Here is a 20,157-nt window from a genome sequence, read left to right on the forward strand (position 1 = left end):
TTTTATGCCACTGTGGAAACCCAGTTTAATGCCAGGATTGGTATTTTGAGAAGTGACAATGGGCGGGAATTCTTTAACACTTCCTTCCAGGAGTTTCTTGCCTCCAAAGGGATTATCCACCAGAGTTCGTGTGCCTACACTCTCCAACAAAATGAGGTTGCCGAGAGGAAAAATCGTCATTTGGTGGAAGTTGCTAGGTCCTTAATGCTATCCACATCACTCCGGTCTTACCTATGGGGTGATGCTATCCTTACTGCTGCTCACTTAATCAACCGAATGCCTTCCTAAGTCCTTAATTTTCAAAACCCCTTAGACTGTTTAAAAGAGTCCTACCCTACGACTTTTTTAGTCTCCGATGTACCACTTCGAGTTTTTGGCTGTGTTGCCTTTGTTCACTCCCATGGTCCAAATCGCACGAAATTTACCCCCCGTGCTAAAAAATGCGTCTTTATTGGGTATCCACTTCATCAGCGTGGGTATAAATGTTACCACCCACCCTCTCGCAAATATTTTGTTTCCATGGATATCACCTTCCTTGAGGATCAACCCTTCTTCCCTACTATCGGAGACCTCTAGTGAAGAGACTAACTGGTCCACATATATAGTTCCCTTGGAGTCTGCCCCTATTCCCGAACATGTTGGTCCTATCCTTCCTACCAATCAAGTCCCATGGATAACATACTATAGGAAGAATCTCAGTAAGGAAGCAGCGTCACCTGTTGCATCTTTGGCTCCGGTCCATGAATCAAACCCGACATCAGGTACGTCTATTCCTGAAATTAATGAGATTGATACTTGTACTAACAAGTGCAAAGAGGAAAAAGGAGGAAAAGGTGCTGACATCACCACTATAGCATTTGGAAAGACGACAGTGAATGACGATTCAGACACAGCTCTAGAAAATGTGAGTGATACTAAAGATAATGGTGAAAAGGGTGTGATTTCTAAAGATGAGAAACAGGAAAAGGAGACTCGTGATCACAGTGGAAATTCTGACAGTTTGAAGGAATATGATGCTTCTCTTGATCTTCCAATAGCCCTGAGGAAAGGTATTCGGTCATGTACAAGGTACCCTATGCATAGTTACATGACATACAGTAACCTGCCATATGAATTTAGGGCCTTTACCACTAGTTTAGATGCAGTGGTGATACCGAGTAACATACAGGAAGCAATGGGAACTAAAGTTTGGAAGGCTGCTGTTATGGAAGAGATGAGAGCTCTGGAGAAAAATGAAACGTGGGACCAAGTGATTCTACCTAAAGGGCACAAGATAGTTGGGTGCAAATGGGTTTTCACTATAAAGTACAAGTCAGATGGGACTGTTGATCGGTACAAGGCCAGGTTAGTTGCCAAAGGGTTTACTCAAACCTTTGGGGTAGATTACTCTGAGACATTCTCTCCCGTAGCTAAACTCAATACTATCCGAGTATTGCTATCAGTTGCAGTTAACAAAGATTGGCCTCTGCATCAACTGGATGTAAAGAATGTCTTTCTCAATGGAGAACTTGAGGAGGAAGTCTACATGAATCCTCCTCCCGGATTTGAAGTTCAGTTCAAACAGCGAGTCTGCCGGTTGAGAAAGTCGCTATATGGGTTGAAACAGTCTCTGAGAGCCTGGTTTGACAGATTTGCCACATTTGTCAAAGGACAAAGATATACCCAAGGGCACTCAGACCATACACTTTTTACAAAGAAGTCAATTTCAAGGAAGGTAGCAGTTCTCATTATGTATGTTGACGATATTGTGCTCTCTGGTGATGATGATGATGAAATTGTGAAACTCAAAGCAAAGATCGCCAAAGAGTTTGAAATTAAAGACCTTGGGAAGTTAAGATACTTTCTCGGAATGGAAGTAGCCCGGTCTAGGGACGGAATCTCAGTGTCCCAACGGAAATACACGATTGATCTTCTAGCGGAAACAGGAATGATTGGGTGCAAACCTGCTGACAACCCAGTTGAATATAATTCAAAGCTCAGCAATACTAGTAATAGTGTTCCGGTCAATAAAGAAAGGTATCAGCAGTTAGTTGGGAAATTGATATACTTATCTCATACGAGACTTGATATTTCATATGCAGTGAGTGTCGTCAGTCAGTTTATGCAAGCTCCTTGTGAAGAACACATGATAGCAGTTGAACGCATCCTACGATATCTGAAAGGTACACCAGGTAAGGGGTTAATGTTCAAGAAGTCTGATAAACGCTACATTGAAGCCTACATTGATTTTGATTGGGCAGGGTCTGTTGTTGATAGAAAATCAACATCAGGGTATTGCACTTTTGTTTGGGGTAATCTTGTGACCTGGAGGAGCAAGAAACAGGGAGTTGTAGCCAGAAATAGTGCAGAAGCTGAGTATCAGGCCACAAGTTTAGGGATATGTGAAGAAATCTGGTTGATGAAAGTGTTGTCAGATCTTCATCAAGACGATGAGATCCCAATGAAACTGTTTTGTGACAATAAGGCAGCAATAAGTATTGCAAATAATCCTGGTCAGCATGACAGAACAAAACATGTTGAGATCGACCGACACTTCATCAAGGAAAGACTTGACAACGGAAGTATATGCATTCCTTATGTTCCCTCAAATCGGCAAATTGCAGATGCGCTCACAAAAGGGTTACTGAGACAAAGCTTTGATTACTGTGTCAGCAAGTTGGGTCTTATTGATATTTACGCCCTAACTTGAGGGGGAGTGTCGAAAAAAAAAAAAAAAAAGCTTGTAACCCTATGGGTATTTTAGTAATTGTGTGTACCCTAGGGCTTCCTACTAGTCTATTTATTTGGTCTATTCTCTTGTACTTTGTGTATTAGAATCAATAATAAAAATCAGTGTCTATCATGGTTTTTCTCCCTGTACTAGGGTTTCTACGTAACTGTTTTTGTTATTCTCTTCCCTACCCTTTTATTTTTAACAGTTACCATGATCATCCTGAACGAGTTTACTTCAAAGTCTTTAACCACATGGGTACATTCAGATCACGAAGAATTTGATTTGAGATGATTCAGAATAGATTTTTATGAAACACGAATAGAACTGGAAAGTTTATTATTGGCCTAATTTTGTATCTTGCCAAAAAAAGAACTGTGAATAAACAGTCCATAAACTAATCTGAGCATTAATGGTTTTAAAAAGAATGGCTCTCACATCGTTCCTATGGAATGTGGTCATTAGGATGGCTCGCACAAGCTTTAGGGTTAAAATAATTTATATATATATATATATATATATATATCTTTTCCATCTTTAGTTGTGGTTGCAATTAGTTGCTTTGTTTTATGTTATTTTATTTTTCTTTTAATTTTTTATTGTCAAAGCTAGCAAATAGGCTCTTTGATTAATTTCATAGGAATTAATTATCTAGCCCTTCCACATTTGGTTACTAAAAGACTATGAGAATCTTAATGTGGATTTGATGCAATAGGATTGTGAATAATCTTGTGATTTTGGTTCTGAGTTGTTAATTGTTTTTTGGGCTTAGTTATAATTGTTTTTGGGTAGTTGGATTGACATATTTATTAGTTTGTTGTTTCTTTAGTAATTGAAGTTAGTTTAGTTTATGGGCGGACATCCTCCACAAAGGTGGTTTCTGATATTTTCAATAAGGTTGGATAAAAATAAACTTTGTTCGAGTGATCTTGGAGTTCCATCTCATAGATGCTAGGGTGCATCATCAATAGTTGGACTTTTCACTTAGATATGTTATGATCATGAAGTTCATGCTTGTGTGGCGTTTCCGCTGTGGGATTATTTTGGGATAACTTTGTGATGAGTATGTGTGTAAGTTACACCTCCAAATTGAAAGAAAATTACAAAACATGCTTTAGTTGGCACGTCACAAAAATAACACATTTGCGTTATTATTTAGACAAGATGCACCAGCTAGGAAGAAAACAAGATCCAAATTACACATCAGATTTCATTTGGAATTATGGTTTTGAATAGGATCAGCTACCCATCTAACAACCAGGTTGTTTAGCTATCTGGGAAAAAAACATACAGATTGAATGCGACAATAATGCTACTTCATGTAGATCCCTGTTTTCTGTCTTTTAATCTCATTGATCTTCTCTGCTGAGTACTTTTTCTCCTTCCAAATTATTATGTTTATTGAACCAAAGGTATCTATAATAAATGGGATGAACAAATGAATGCAGATTGGACGTCGATTTTCAGGAATTTTGCTTGCAAGTTCTGTTTGAGTGTGTGAGCAAGGACAGACCAGCTCTTTTACAGGTAAGGGGACAGTATGTTGAAAAGTTGAAAACTTCACCGCTTCTAGTGGATCTGTATGTATTTTGTCTTCCAATTCAAGTAAATATGCAGAAGGTGCATTACGTCTTATTTGAAGTCCTATTTTGAAACACATCTATTTTGTAGAAAAGTGCTGTTTGGTAAAGCTGTCCAATGAAGTGGTGCTGCAACACGTACTTTGAAAATTGTCTTCTGAAATTGGTTTTCTTTTACCCCAATGCAGGTTTATTTGTCATTATACACAACAGTATCCTTGATGATTGATCAGGCCAAGGGCGGTGAGGTTATTGTTGGTGACTCACTCTGTATTTTTGACCTAAAGGTTGGCTTTCTTTATGTGATAATCTACTCGTTAAACTCAATCATCCATTAGACTTGTTTGTCTATAAAAGATTGAAGTCAGATTGTATAAACTATCAGTGTCTTGTTATTGTTTGATTGAAGTATCCTGTATCTGATGTTGGATGGATTAAAAGTTGGTTGCAATTTGATAAAAGGAATGGAAGTTTCCATCGAACCCATAAATGGAGAATTAAAAACTGAAAGCATTTGAGAAACTTCCCACTCTCCCTAGAAGTTAGGCTTCCTTCACTTCGCGGCTGCTGCCTTAACTCTTTGTTTTCTTCTTTTTGCTCATAGTTTCAAATTTATTAAACTTGTATTCAGCCAATGATTGCTTATGCTTTTTGCTCCAAATTTCTTTTAGCATATTTTAATATTATCACTGTGCTATCACTTGTGATCTAACTGTTTGTTTAACCTCGATCTAACTGCACTTTATAAAGACAACACATCAAATGAAATAGGGAAGAAATAATCAGAGAAACATAAATATACTCCCATTTGATTCCTACAGGTTACTATACTAAATCCCATAAAGTAAAGTTTTCTTGTATTTACATTTTATAAGATTCCCTCCTAGAAACTGTTGATCTCCTATCAGGCTATCATTACTTAAAACTTACATAATGTATGGAACTTCTACAATTTATATTTGCTGCAGATGGGTATCCTTAAATTGCTAATTCTCCCCCAATTAGTAAATTAATTGTGTTTGGTCTCTGATGGATAACAGCTCTATATGTATGAGGGAATGTGATTTCTTATTTCATGTTTCTTGCAGCTTGCGATAGCGTATAATGAGGCTCTGTTGAGTGGAAAATTGACCAGTTCAAGAGGCAGCATTGTGCAATCTAATTTTTTGGGGTCTCTCAGAAAGCGAGTAGAAGAAATACTAAGTTATTGTCAGGGCTTGAAAAACGATTTTCACAATTACTTGGATTCTGGAAGGTGGCCAAGTGGAGATATACAGGGAGTTAGAAGTACAGTATTCTTATCTTGGTATCTTCAGTGGTATAGCATACCAGACTCATCTTTAATCAAGACAGCCATGGGAAAAATAAAACCAAAATTTCAATCATCATCTGTAGTTCCCTTGTTGCACTTGCTATTTCCACGAACCGATATAAATGCAATTCTCGAGATGGACAAGGCTTTATTTTCTGCGTAAGGCGCTCAGATGCTTCCTGAATGAGGTTAATGGAAAAGAGAGTTGCGAGTAGACATTCTCTCCAGGTAGATTAATGATTGCATTTTGTTCTCAGATGGTGAAGAGCTAATTGGTTGTGGTCTAAACCAACCGAGTACGAGGCATAGGCAATCTGAAAGCAGTTTGACCCAATGAAATATAAGATTATAAAAAAGCATAATTGAGTGGTTTGGATGCTTGGCCTGCCATTTGAGTTTCAGACTTTTGAGATTCAGCTCTGACCAAGAAATGGTAGTGTGAGCAATTCAGGCCTCAATAGAAATATGTATCTCTGTTTTTCTGTGAGCAACATCATTCTTAAGGTAATGTTAGCAAGCCATTAGTCAATGTTGGTGGTAACTGTTGACTACATGTAGAGTATACTTATTTCTTAGAAAACTAGCAGGTTTTGTGTAGTGAATTTGCTCGGTATGCTCCGTAAACTGGGTCTACGAGCTTGGGCGGAGAAGTAGCGGAACCCTTACTCAAATTCAGTGAAGACTTGGGTTCCAAGCCTGGTCATTCAACAGGGCACAAGTTGTAGCTTTGATGTGTAAATTAAAAAGCATAGAGTTGAAATTTCCTGTCAAAAGCAATATGGTTTTAAACATTTCATTCATTTTGTAAGTTATGATTTTTCTCTCTAGGTTCTATTTAAATCAAACAATGAGTGTTCCACATAACTATTATAAGAAGAAAAATTATCTTGAATACATTTCTTAATTTCATAGAGTGTGGATATGAAGACTTCACTAAATTTGTTGCATTGCACTTGTAGTCTTACTTGTAGGTTCATTATGGCTTTGAAGGTTCACCATTTGGGAAGCCCTTTATTAAATCTCTTTGCTAACAAGTAACAATAATATTCGCATTTATAACGTTTGTAGAAATCGAGGATCAGGTTTTCGACCTATAAGAAAGGTCATGTCAATTTTCATTGAATTAAACTTACTTTGACAATAATATTAACATTTGATTTCCCGCTTTTGTAATTACTTGTGTTAAAAAACTTCTAAAAAAATCATTCTTTTATAGTTATCTAGGAACAAATTTCTAATTTAAATTGTGTTTACTATAACTTCAATAATGAGTGGATTGAAAGTATTCTTTCAAAAATCGTAATAAAAAAATATCTAAAAAAAACTTGATTGATTATCAAAAGCTATTTTTAAAGAAATAGACATTTTATAACTTATAAATTAATTCAAGTTTTCTAAAGTGTTTTTTTAATTATTATTATTAATTTACTAAGATATTTTTAAACAAAAAACACTTTTTGATCCTTAAAATAATTTAAAGAAAAACCATTGAAATTCTTAGTCAACGATATGTGTCAACTAGTAGAGTTATGTTTATTTTAAATAAACTAATATCTATTCCCCAAATTCTAACCATTTTAATATCCTTCTAAATGGGGTTTTGTTGTAGACCTTCAAGCCGTCAAGGGGTATTTGACAAAGTGGTCGTTTGTCTCCTTTTCTGTTCGTGTTTTAGTCGGCTTTAGAATAGGGCTCTTTATCAGAAATTCGTGCTTTTACTAAACTCAGGTTGTAAACTCAGGTTGTAAACTCAGGTTGTAAAACAACATTAAATATTAGTCAAGATACAAAGGTTAAAAGGTCCAATGGACTTGTACTACATATAACTCTCAACACATTGTTGCTTCATCCATAATACTCCAAAGTTGTGCTTTAAATTAAAAAAAAAAAAAACAAACAAAAAATTAGTTGCAACTCAATCCATCCATTGATGGATTTAAATTCGATATCTGTTGAGCGGATCTTTAAGCAGAAAACATCGATCGTGATACACTCTCCATGCATACTCTTCAAAGCTAAATGAATGAAACATTGCCTTTTCCTTCCTCTCGTCGTTGTCGTCGTCTTCTTTTTTCTTTTTAGCAGTGACACTTCTGAATTGTTCCACGTCGGCATTTACGCTTGACGGCAGAAGAAGAGGAGAGACTTGGCTGTCAACAGGAAGAGTAATGAGTAGCGATAATGAGATTGCGTGTGAATTGGCACCGTTGGTATTCGCCGTTGGCACCGGTCTCCCTCTCACTTTCTTGGGTAGTTTTCCATTGCTCCACACCTGTAAATTTTGAGTGTATCAAATTTAAATAGCGACCATAGAAATTCAATTCAAATTAACAACTGGTTTCATTTTTATAAATTATGTTTACCATAATTTGCTCGAATACTTTCAAACTCCAACAATAAAAACTAGTTTTTAAAACTACTGTTTATTCTTTTTTTAGGTTTTTAAAACTTGGATTTTTAATATACTTTTAAAAATATATAACAAAATAAAGAAATCAACAGGAAATAGTATTTTCAAAAATCACAAACTAAAAATCAAATAGTTATTAAACATAGCCTAAGTTTCTAGAATCCAAAAATAGAAATTAAATTCAAATATTAAGTATCTAAAACTTAAAAGCAAGATGAAAACTATGTTTAAATCTCACAAAACAAATGTGTATTTTGATTTTAGAAAATTACAAAAATAATTGTAAATTACATAATCAAACAGAAGGAAGGTTTTTTTTTTCCTTAATATTGCAAAGTTCATTATAAAGTTGTTTTCAAATAAAAGAAAATAAACTAATTTTATTTACAAATATAAAAAAATTTCACTGTCATTCATGATAGATCGCGATAGACATCTATCAGTGTTTGTGATAGATATCTATCGTGGTTTGATATTTTGCTATATTTGAAAATATTTTTCAATAGCTTTACTATTTAAATAATTATCCGAGTAATTATAACTGGTAGCACAATTTTAATTATTATATTCACAAATAAGTCATATAAATAAATAATTTGCAAATGAGATAATTTTTTGAAATTTCTGGTCCAGTGACCATATTAATAGTCTATCACTGACAAATAATTTTTTTATTATTATTTTTTTATTTTTTTATTATTATTTTTTTTGTCTATCACTCATAGACCATTCAATGTTGTTTATCATAAATTTCTATCACTCAACTATTTTTATGTTGATTGTTGATGAACAATTTTTATGAACATTATCGGTTAATCATTAATATGTTCATTAGTGATGTCTTTTTATTACCAATAGACTATCTTTATGTCTATTAGCAACAATTTCGATATGTTTGGAAGACTACTTTTATGTCTATTATTGATACTTAATATTTTCATGTTTATAAATGGATAAACTGTTTCTCTCTCTCTATATATATATTACAATTACATTTACAAATGGTTAAATATCAATTATATATCCCTTTTAATCCTATTGATATTCTATTTCTATTTTATTGATATATCCATAGTAAACATAAAAGAAAATAAACATTTAATAAATCAACTAATAATACGATTATTATATACCATATTTATATTCTAGTGATATGATACACCAACATAATAAACAAATGAGCATCCAAACAATGATAGACATTTTATCAATCACTGATAAATCTCGATCAATTATAGATCCATCAATGGTAGGTAAAGATGGAAGTTAAAATTGTGCCATTTTTGTAAATAATGTTAAATTGTGCTAGATCTGCTATTATTTTATGTTAGATTGTCATATATGTCTTGCATCTTTTTTACGACATGATTTTGTATTTTTAGTCTATTGGGGGGTTTTGAGTTTTATGTCTGTTATTTAGTATTATTTTATTTGTTTGATTTTGTTAGATCAGAGTTCATACTTCTCGTAATAATTTTTTTCATTAGATTTTATTTAATTTAATAGTTTAATTATCTTAAAACTTTTTTTTGGTACTTTTAGAGATATGAGATTTTTAAATTAAATGGATTATATCTTAGGGTTTACTTCTAAATTTAATTATATTAATTCTAGTTTGGGGGCTAATTAAATATTTAGTTATAAAAGGTTAGGTACTAATTTTAGTTTATTCTATTAATATGATTGAATAATTAGTTATGGGATTTTTTATAAGTAATTAATTTTAGTTAGATAACAAGTTAAATAATTAGTTTTTGTACTTTTCTTGAATACTAGCTTATGAAATGTTTGGTGTTTAATTAATTTAATTAATATCATATATCAAAAAGTTAGTGTAACACCTCATTTACATATTGTTATTTTTTTATATAGACAATGGGAGACAAGTATTTGACCTTTGTTTTTTTTCTATATAAATGGTCTTATGATTGATAGAGTTGTTAATGGAGTTGAATATAATGATCCACTCGTATGGGGTGATTTCATTGTGAACAAATGGGCTTGTGTTTGAACATTTCATTGAAATGATTTAAAATGATAGGATTGTCACTTAGTTGAAATGTAAAAGTAAATAAGCTAGAGATAATAGACAACTTGCTCTAACACCATAAAGACCAATAAGGTTTATAACAATACAGTTCCTAATAAACAAGCGATGAACCATTTTCGATTTTGATGCACGTCTCAAATTTAGTACATTTCCATGCCAATGTGAAAAAGACAAGTTTGGAAGCAGATTTAAAAGAAACACTTTGTCAGTGGGATGATCCTAATTAATATTTTGACTCTTGAACCTCAAACCATTGCAGTAGATAATCAATTTAAAGATCTTATAAGAAAAAAAAATGGTGAATTTGTTCGGTTAGAATTGTGATATTGGCTAAATATATTTGTTCAAATTTTCTGGCTTTGTCTCTTTGGGTTGTTTAGGAGTTGTCTCAGATTTTGTTTTTGTGGGTACTTGTTTTAGAGGTTGTTCTTCAAGGTGCTAACTCTGCAGAATATTTCTTTCCTTGTTTAAATTATTCAGCAGAATATTTTCTCCAAGATGTTTTCCTTTTTGGCAAATTCTCGATATCATGTGAAGATTATTTCCATCATTTCGTTGTGCTATTTAACCCCAAGAAATTCTCGATAGGGTTGCCGTATATATTGTTTGTGTGATCATTGTATGAACCTGTCAAAATACTTACAACACTACACTGATTTCGAGAAGGTTTTGGGTTTTGTTCGTAGTGGCATTTTCTGCATTTGTTCCTACTATATACACGAAGGTTTGTTTGGTCTTAGGGAGAGTCTAAGACTTAGTTGATCGAAAAGGATTTCTCTAGTCTTAGGAGGAGCCTAAGGTATCATTCTTTAAGAAGAAAGTTCTCAAGACTTAGGGGGAGCCTAAATTCTCATGTGAATAGACTACTTCACAAACACAAAGAAAGACATCATTAAGAGTGAGAGGGAGTCTCACGCACTTAGTAGGAGTCTAAGTGTTTCAACACTAATATTCACATACTTAGGGAGAAACTAAATTTGTATGAGAGAGAGTCCCACATCTAAGGGGAGCCTAGGTGATTAGCTAAGTTGAACTCTACATGTGTCACTAGAATCTTCTCTATTTACAAATAAATACAACATTGTAATCGCTTGATTTTTATATATTAGTGATCTATCTTCCATATATGAAATAAATCCGTTCATGAACTCTTGCAAATGAATTGATAATTGATCAATATGTTGAGTCATTTTTCCTAATGAAGGTTGCAATTCTTTTGTTGTTTTCTTTATTTCTTCCAATGTTACGGGATGAAAGTAGTCATTTTGTTGGATTCTTGGATATATTCCAATCTTGTAGTGGGTATAGGACTCATCCATTGATTTTCTTGAATCAACCTTTCTTGATTATGTTTCATAACCAAAAGAGTAATTCCGAGTCTTTAACGTTCTTCTCGAGTTGTAAATATCCATTCTTGATGATTCTTGATGATTCTTTGATTCATCTAACTCCCAATTATTATGCCGATTTCTTGAAAAATGGGTTCGATTGGATCATTGGGCCATTTTTCGATATTGTTGCTTTCTTATTCCATCCCAGACTATCTTAGAAACATCATCGGAATTAAAGATATTCAATTTCCCCATGGGGACGGGGCCCCGTAGGGCCCAGTTCGGGGAATTCCCCGATTAGGTAGAGAATGGGGGAGGGAGTGGGAGAAAAAAATTCCCCGTGAGCTAAACGAGGAATGCATTCCCCATTCCCCGTCCCCGACCCCGTTTCTCGTTCCCGCTCCGATTAGCTTTTACATATTTATTTAGTATAGTTATCTAATGTTATGTTATTATTATTATTATATAAATATTACATTTAAATTTCAAATTTGATTATTTATTGAGAAACATAATGAATATGTTTAAATTGAATGTTTAAATTTAGATTATATATGTGAATAATTTGATTTATATTTATTCTTTCTACTAAAAAAATTAATTAACTTTTTTAGACCAAAATTTGAATAATTTATCTTTAAATTCAAATTGTCATATAAAACTAACAATAATAAACAATTTAGTGATAAAGATTAATTATTTAATTAAAATTTGCTCACATTTAGTGATTTAAATTAATTATTTTTTTACAAAAAAAAAAAGTAACGGGAAAAAGTTCCCGTGGGGAACCTGATCCCTATGAATTCCCCGTGCGGAATCCTCGCCCCGATCCCCGTGGGAAATTTCACGGGGATGGGGAATGAAATGAGGAACGGGTACGGGGATGGAAAATGGCATCCCCGGCCCCACCCTGCCCCGTGAACATCTCTAATCGGAATCACTAGAATCACTAGATTTAAATTTCCAATATGGATAATAATAGATTCCTTGAGAAAATCGAGTATGGACAAAACTAGTATGTTGGAATTCTTCTTAATCACTTGAATCAGAATTCTAACATTGTTTTTTTTTTTAAGTAAATTTGATTTTCCTGCCCATACCAATTGCTATATCTTTTCTTCGACATCTTCTTTAATCGGTAATAGTCCATTTTTGCAAAATCTTGAAATTTTTTTGGTTTCTTCTTCCTTTCTTGGAATTTCAAGGTTCCCCCTAATTAGATGTGGGTTGTCTAGCCACGAGCACAAGTCGAGGAGCTTCACCAAGAGTTTTCCGATCTTCCATCGGCGACAGTCAACGTTTGTCCAGACAGTTGCTCTAATACCAAATTGATGTAGTCTAAGTAGCCTCAAGGATTAATCCTCCAAAAATCAAGATTGTCAATCTTTTATTAGAATGAATATTGTGTTTCATACAAGAGGGGAATATCCCTATTTATAGAGTTACATTACAAGTGGGGCCAAAAAAGAATTAACAAGAACATTGTCTAATTTTCCAATTAGCCCCTATTCTTCTTACATCATTCAACCTTAGGGGTTGTCTGGGACACAGAGTTGAGATAGGATGTCTGAAGTTCATATATGTCTGTGAAGTTCATATGTTTGTATTTGAGGTGTAGAGTTATTTGGTCTGAGTTCATGTCTTTGTTTGGGATGCATAGTTCATATTTCTGGTATCTGATGCAATTTTTTTAAAACTTTTTCATTCAATAATATACTTTTATGATTACTATTTTTATTTTGAAACTTTTTTATTCAATAATTCTATCCATCTTCGTTTGAATAAAATATTGCAATTTTTTTCTTTTAATTTAAAAATTTTTTCTTTTCTTTTCTTTCTTTCTTTTTTGGGCAATGAACAACAATTAACCAATTACATTTCTGGTAGAAATATGTTTAAATAAAATGAGAAACCAATGCAAAATCAAAACTTTTGATTCTAACTAATTTTTCTCCATGAATTTCATTATCATCTTCTTCTTTTTCTTCTACTTCCTTGTTCTATACTTTTACTATGTCATGAATTTTTTAAAATTAAATCTTCCCCATCCTCGTAACAGCCACTGAAATGTCACCACATTTTTTCAACAATTTCACTTTCATTTCCTCTAAATTTGGAGGATCATCAGAGAACAAATCTTTATTTTCCACTATTTTTTGCTAGAAAATGTTTCAAGAAATTTTTTTTTTTTTTTCATTTTATGGTAAGCTAAAGTTATTATACGGGTTAAAACAGTCTCCAATGGTGTGGTTCAACAGTTTCACTACCTTCGTTAAATCTCAAGGTTATACTCAAGGACACTCTTATCACACTTTGTTCACAAAAAGGTTAGTGTCGAGAAAGATTGTCGTTCTCATTGTATACGTGGATGATATTGCGTTATCCGGGGATGATAATATTGAGATTGACAGACTGAAAAAGAAAATGGTTGAGGAGTTTGAAATTAAAGACCTTGGGAGATTAGGGTACTTTCTTGGGATGGAAGTAGTACGATCAAAAGAGGGAATTTTCGTCTCTCAACGGAAATATACGCTTGACTTACTAAAAGAGACAAGTATGACTGGATGCAAACCCGTTAATAACCCTGTAGAATTCAATACCAAGCTTGGCGAGTCTATTAACAGGATTCCTGTTAATAAAGAAAGATAGAAAGATATCAATGTTTAGTAGAGAAACTAATTCACCTATCCCATACTAGACCAGACATATCCTACGCTGTCAATGTGGTCAACCAGTTTATGCACATACCTTATGAAGAGCATATGAAGGTTGTTGAACGCATCCTAAGATATTTAAAAACTACTCCTGGTAAGGGTTTGATGTTAAGGAAAACTGACAAACGAGGTATTGACGCTTATATTGACGCTGACTGGGCAAGCTCTAGTGTAGACAAAAAGTCAACATCTGGGTACTATACCTTTGTGTAGGAAAATCTTGTCACTTGGAAAAGTAAGAAACAAGGGGTGGTTGCTAGAAGCAATGTTGAAGCAAAATATAAGGCTATGAGTCTAGAAATATGTGAAGAAATCTGGTTAAAGAAAGTTCTATCAGATCTGTGTCAGGATTGTGATTAACTGATGAAGCTCTACTGTGACAACAAAGCTGCAATAAGTATAGCAAATAATCTGATTCAACATGATAGAACCAAACACGTTGAGATCGATAGACACTTCATCAAAGAAAGATTGGATAGTGGCAGTATCTGCATTCCATACATCCCTTCCGGTCAATAGGTCGCAGACATCCTCACAAAAGGACTTCTCAGATAGAGTTTTGATTTTTGTGTCAGCAAGTTGGATCTTATTGACATCTATGCCCCAACTTGAGGAGGAGTGTTGAAAATAAAAAGGCCTTCACCTTTGAACCCTAAGTGCGTTTTAGTAATTTCATCTTGCTTTAGTCTGTATTAGGGTTTCCTACATCTCTATTTATATATGTACCATGTTCTTGTATGAAACATAGAAAAGGATAATAAAAATAGTGATTGCATCGTGGTTTTTTCTCCCTGTTTTAGAGTTTTCACGTAAAACGTTGTGTTCTTCTCTTCTCTTTTTCATCAAGTATGTTAGCATATAATCTTCTATTTAAACCAACCTTATATTTTACTGTAAATCAATTAATGAGAATATCTTTTCATTGTGAAAAGTTTAAAAAGAACCAAATACTCAATAATGTTATTACAAGTCGAATTATAAAAATATTATATACCACACATGGGCTAAGGTGTCTCCCATTACCTCGAAGAACATATTCTTCGATTTTAACATAACTGATTACGCAACTCACATAATTATTGAGTACTTGGTTCTCTCTAGTCCATCTTATTATGGTAGCGAGAACTCTTGACCCTTTCAAATATCCTCAACACTATTGGGTCAATATGTAAGATAAGAATCTTAGGAGGAGAGATCCAATAATCTTCCATGAGGTATAGTTGAAATTGAGATGGGTAGCATGCAATACATTGAAGGCTAATTATAGTACTCCTTAATGAAGTCTTCATAGTCCATATTAAAACATAACCAAACTACCATCAAATGCAAACATGGAATGCTAAAATCTCATCACTTATGACATAAACGATAGTGCTCACTTGCAGTTAACCTTAACCTTTGAATATTTTCTCCTTTTACATTAAAGTAATGAAGTCAAGTTTTCAAGAAACATACCAGTAAAAGATCATATATTTATACTTCATGCTTACTAGATTCTGTCAATCTTTGTAACTAAATTAATTATTTACAAACATTATTTGAATTTTTGAGTATATTTTCTTGTCGCTCGAAAGCATTTCTCGTATTTTTGTTTATCTTCTTCTTTCTAAACAATTTACATCTATAGAAGGTAAGTTGGGCAAGTGCAAGTCACTGACAACTTGCAACCTCTTGACTCCATTAAGGCATTTGAAAGGTTAGTGGTCATCCATCCCTATTTAAACCTTTCATCGTGTGACTAAGTCCATTTCTCAATACCAAAATCATTAAAAAAAAAAAAAAAAGTGTTCATACAAGTGCTATCGATTGCTTCAACCATTTCAATAATCTTGTACTTACGAACTTGGTATTGACACTTGACACAATTGCTAACACTCGTATTTTCTTTTTAACTGAAGTTTCCAACAACACGATGGAAGCAAAATCTATTATGAGATTTAAGTTATGCCCAATCACTAGTTGGATTGTTAACGGCAAAACTAATGTTATCATGTCGATAAAAAATCTAACACACATTTTCTTGTGTAATCTCATCTCTTTTAGAAGCTTCAAAAACCATCTTCATGTTTCACGACGCTTCTAAGAATTTCTTTCAAGTTATGTACATTCAGACCAACCATTCTCACAGTGACATAGAATGTACCAAACTTGTGATAAGCATCACAATTGAAACATTAGATTACTTGCTTATTCAATAGAAATTGAAATTGACAAAAACTTTATGGATCCTTATAGTGCTAAAGCAGGGTATTTGTATACTATGACCTGACCTGTTAGATTTTTCTCAAATCTACACCAAATGACAAACCTACCATTTCAACAAAATGTTCAAAGATAAGCCTGCAGCTCACATTAACACTAAAGAAACCTCCACATTCTGATGAGGCCTCTCAGGTGTTGAGACTGTGAGGGTTTAAAGAACCTCAATTGGAGATCATCTTAAATGAGGGTAGGTGCCACTAGCCGTGTCAAACCCTAATCTTACATGTTTAAAAACCGAGTTGGTTGCATGTAGCTATTTCTTTCTAAATGAAATGCAGTTGTTTCTCTTGAGAATGTGTGGTTTTAAGAAGGTCGCATGTGGTCCAATGCGTGGTTGTTTACCTCGAAACAAAAAATGGGTGTCCCCAACTGTACCTAAGTTTTTTTTCTGTTTATAAATAATTTCCAGAGCTATGTATTTTTATTAAAAAAAAAAAATTAAAATTTACAATATTTAAAATCTAAAAGAATCCCAATTTAATTCCATTGCCTTTTTTTTTTTTTTTAAATATCTTGTTTTTTCTTTTGAGAATATTGCATCAATCATTTTGATAAATAATAATGAAAAGAGAGGTTGCTATGCTTGTCTAGGTTCGTGAAACAAGCATATTTGTCACGAACGCACGTGATCAATGCCTCGCTACTCGTGCAATCCAATATCTTTCGAATTATTAATTATGGCATTTTAAAAAAATATATTAATTATGAAAAATGCTTAGCCACTAATTAATTAAATAACGTAATTATCTTTATCTAATTATCTATCTAATGATATCAACTGTACTAAAATAAATAAATAAATAATACAAATAAAACGACAGCGTATTGAAATTGATTACTTACTTGCGCAATATCGCCGATGGAGACCATCACAGAATCCGTCGCCGCCGCCGCCGCCGCAACCCAGCCGGAATCCCCTAACAGCGAACATCTCTGGTTTTTGCTCTGATACTGCAATCCAACAATGTATGGGTAAAATCCATCGGCCATTGCCGGTTCCGTGCTCCGACAACCTTCCGATATCCATATAAGCGACCGGAATCCGGTACGATCTTCACCGATTGGATTCTCGAAGCCAATCGCACGAAACAAAAACTCAAGGATCTTCAATCCGAGGCTCTCCATTTTAAGAACGAACTCCTTTAACGAATGTAAAGAAATTTCTGCCGAATCGGATAAACACGGCCTCAAATCGAAGCAGAACGATTCACCAATTCCGTCCGATTCTTCGTCTCCATCGCCTTTGTATCCGAGAGGCCAGTTCTTCGGAAACAGAGACTCCTTCTTCTCGGCCGGAAGATCGAACAGAGCGGCGGCTTCCGACTCGGCGGAGAGAGCGAGATGAGAAGAGATTTTATGATCGGTGAGTTGGAAGAAGCCGAGTTCGGAGGCGGCGGAGAGAAGGCGGTCGAGAAGGTCAGGATTAGGAGATTCTGAGAAGGAAATCGTTGGCGGTGACCTAACGGAGGGGAAGCGGCGAGTAGGGAGGGAGAGATTGGGCGGTAGGCGATGGAGGAGCCTGGAGAGAGCGTCGGCGGCGGCGGAGGTGGAGAGGTGGTTGGTTTGTGAGGAGGGAGTAGGCGGAGGAGCTGCGGTGGCGCCGCCGTGGATGTTTGGTAGCTGATTGTGATCAAGTGAGGAAGCCATTAGAAGAAGAGGAAGAGAAGCGATTGAATTTGCACATTTAAACATGCATTAGAAATTGATGAATATTTGTAATAAATTAATTATTTAATATTAAAAAAGGCTAACTGGCGATAAAGACGAAAATGTCAATATGGATGATTATTACTAATGGACGAAAATTGTATACTATATGATCTGATTAAATTTTGTTGATTTAATTACAAATTCCACGTGTAATATACTCACGAAACCTGTTTCAATTACGAAGCTCGGCCCTTTATGACGATTTAATTTTTCTGCATAATTTGATTACATTATGTTTTATTTCTTTATAACCATACCGAAATTAAGAAATATAGGAAACCTCCCTCTATAATCAAATAATTAAATTTTCAATTTGATCGATTATACCCTCGTTTCTTTCTTAATGGTACAATTAGATCCTTTTATTAAATTAATAATTTTTATTGGTGAAAATTTGTGTTTCTCCCTCCTCTCTTTTCATCAACTCTCCTCCCTATTCATCATCCTCTCTCTTTCACAAATGCCTAAATCCTTTCATGGGTTTGGTAGCAAATTATGTTTTCAACCTCACCCAACAAGCTTACTCCAATTCATTTGCAAATGTTTGTTCACATACAGTGAAGACTACAATAGATCTTGCCCAATAATTTTATTTTATTTATAAATGAGAAGCAAAGAAGAAGGAAGGAAGCTGTCTTTTTGACACATATAAATAGCCCTTTAGAAAATGACTAAGTAGAGTGATTCCCATCGAAAGATAGGCCGAAGTTCTGCCATGAGAGTTCCATCATCACTAGAACCATAGTGAAACAGTTACCAAACAAGCTAAAGGAAGCAAGAGATTGCGACCAGCGACTTGATATCCCCATTCTCTGTTTTTTGTCATACTTCTATCTACATTTACGTTTGTATTAAGTAGTTGAGATTGAAAAGCTCTTATTCTTAATATAAATAGAATGTCTTTCATATTTCATCCATTTACGTGCTCTGTATCTTTAATCATGTGCAACTAAATTCTACATGGATTTTAGTTCTCTGTATTTTCAAATCAGTAGTTCATGGATTCTATTTTAGATCTCTCTATGAGGATCTCTGTTTCCAACCCAAAAGTTCTTTGTGTTTAGTTCTTCATGGGTTTGTCTCCAACCTAGAAATTCTCTTTGTTTTAGCTCTTATTAGGTTCTGTCTCCAGCCTAGATTTGTCATAATATGATTCCAGAGTTTTCTTCAGTTTCCATCATCAGCTTCACTCAGTCGCTTCACAAACTCAAGTTGGTTGTTACTCTATCATCTTGAGTTTGTGGGAGGGTGTTAAAGTAAATTAGGGTTCATTCCTAATTAGTATTTTCCTTTATAATATTTTTTCTTTTATGTATTTTTCATTTCTTGATTTCTTTGTTTTGTTGGGTCTCTTAGTGTCTATTTATCTACCTTTGTATTATATTCTCATTAAGCTGATTATTTAATAAAATATACAGAATTAACACGTTTATTATATACTTCAATTTAAGAAAAAGATTATTTTATAATTTAGTGGTTTAATATAATTTTATATTTAGATGAAAACAGAAAAATCATATGCACATATTTATATGTATTTGAACATATAAAAACCAAACTAAAATTATAATGAACATCCATGGAGGAAAAATACACTATTTGTTCGATATAGTCAACTATGGGTTTACTATAACTAAAGATGATATCTAAATAATGGTCACTATAGTTAGAGAGGGGTTTCAAAGTCTTTTCTGTAGCAAATTGTGGGTTAAACAATTTTACATCTTCAAGTCCACTCCAACCAATTGAACTTGCGGCTCGAAGCCTCAAAGCTCCCTTAATCACTACTTTTATTTATAATTTTTTTATACATAATTTCAAAAACTAAAAATGATATATTTGTTGTGGTTTTTGTCTATCTTACGGAAACACTTCAATTCCTAATCAAATTCTAAAATAAAATATATTATAAATTTTTAGTAGAATAGATGTTTATAAACTTAATTGTAAAAATTAAAAACCTAAAAACCAAATAATTATTAAATAGAGCCCAAATATTTTCCTATTAGCTAAATTATCCCAAATATTCTTGAACTTTGTATAATGTCCCTCAACACAAAAAAGGAAAAAAAAAATCA

The 20,157-nt window shown here is 33.7% G+C and overlaps 2 protein-coding genes across 4 annotated transcripts in view; one reads left to right on the top strand and one right to left on the bottom strand.

The window, feature by feature from the left end:
* EMB2771 (E3 ubiquitin ligase) overlaps window positions 1-6,513 on the top strand; it is a 46,751-nt gene extending 40,238 nt beyond the window's left edge. For 2 of the 3 annotated variants that reach the window (XR_005482800.2, XM_039036221.2), the window contains exons 35-37: window positions 4,159-4,237; window positions 4,479-4,577; window positions 5,379-6,513. Coding sequence is in view for 1 of the 3 variants with exons in the window: in XM_039036221.2 (XP_038892149.1) it covers window positions 4,159-4,237; window positions 4,479-4,577; window positions 5,379-5,765 (565 nt within the window). In the remaining 2 variants the exon portion in view is untranslated. The remainder of the gene's footprint in view (window positions 1-4,158; window positions 4,238-4,478; window positions 4,578-5,378) is intronic. The other variant, XR_005482799.2, reaches the window with a different exon arrangement.
* Window positions 6,514-7,344: 831 nt separating this feature from the next.
* Window positions 7,345-18,143, bottom strand: LOC120081772 (2-oxoglutarate (2OG) and Fe(II)-dependent oxygenase superfamily protein). The gene is made up of 2 exons (XM_039036932.2): window positions 17,213-18,143; window positions 7,345-7,874 (listed from the first exon to the last, which is right to left on the bottom strand). Exons 1-2 carry the CDS (start codon window positions 18,059-18,061, stop codon window positions 7,539-7,541), a joined length of 1,185 nt encoding a protein of 394 aa, XP_038892860.1. The 5' UTR covers window positions 18,062-18,143; the 3' UTR covers window positions 7,345-7,538.
* Window positions 18,144-20,157: the final 2,014 nt, after the last annotated feature.

This window comes from Benincasa hispida, chromosome 7 (assembly GCF_027475165.1).
Source record: "Benincasa hispida cultivar pf3 chromosome 7, pf3_genome.v1.1, whole genome shotgun sequence".
In the NCBI taxonomy this organism is placed as follows: Eukaryota; Viridiplantae; Streptophyta; class Magnoliopsida; order Cucurbitales; family Cucurbitaceae; genus Benincasa; species Benincasa hispida.

What these genes read in the sequence shown, in the direction of transcription:
- LOC120081772 (XM_039036932.2), bottom strand. Translation starts at nt 18,061, where the DNA reads ATGTTTAAATGTGCAAATTCAATCGCTTCTCTTCCTCTTCTTCTAATG. An exon ending in CCATCGGCGATATTGCGCAA is followed by an intron (nt 7,875 to 17,212) that starts GTAAGTAATCAA and finishes CAAAATTTACAG; the next exon opens with GTGTGGAGCAATGGAAAACT.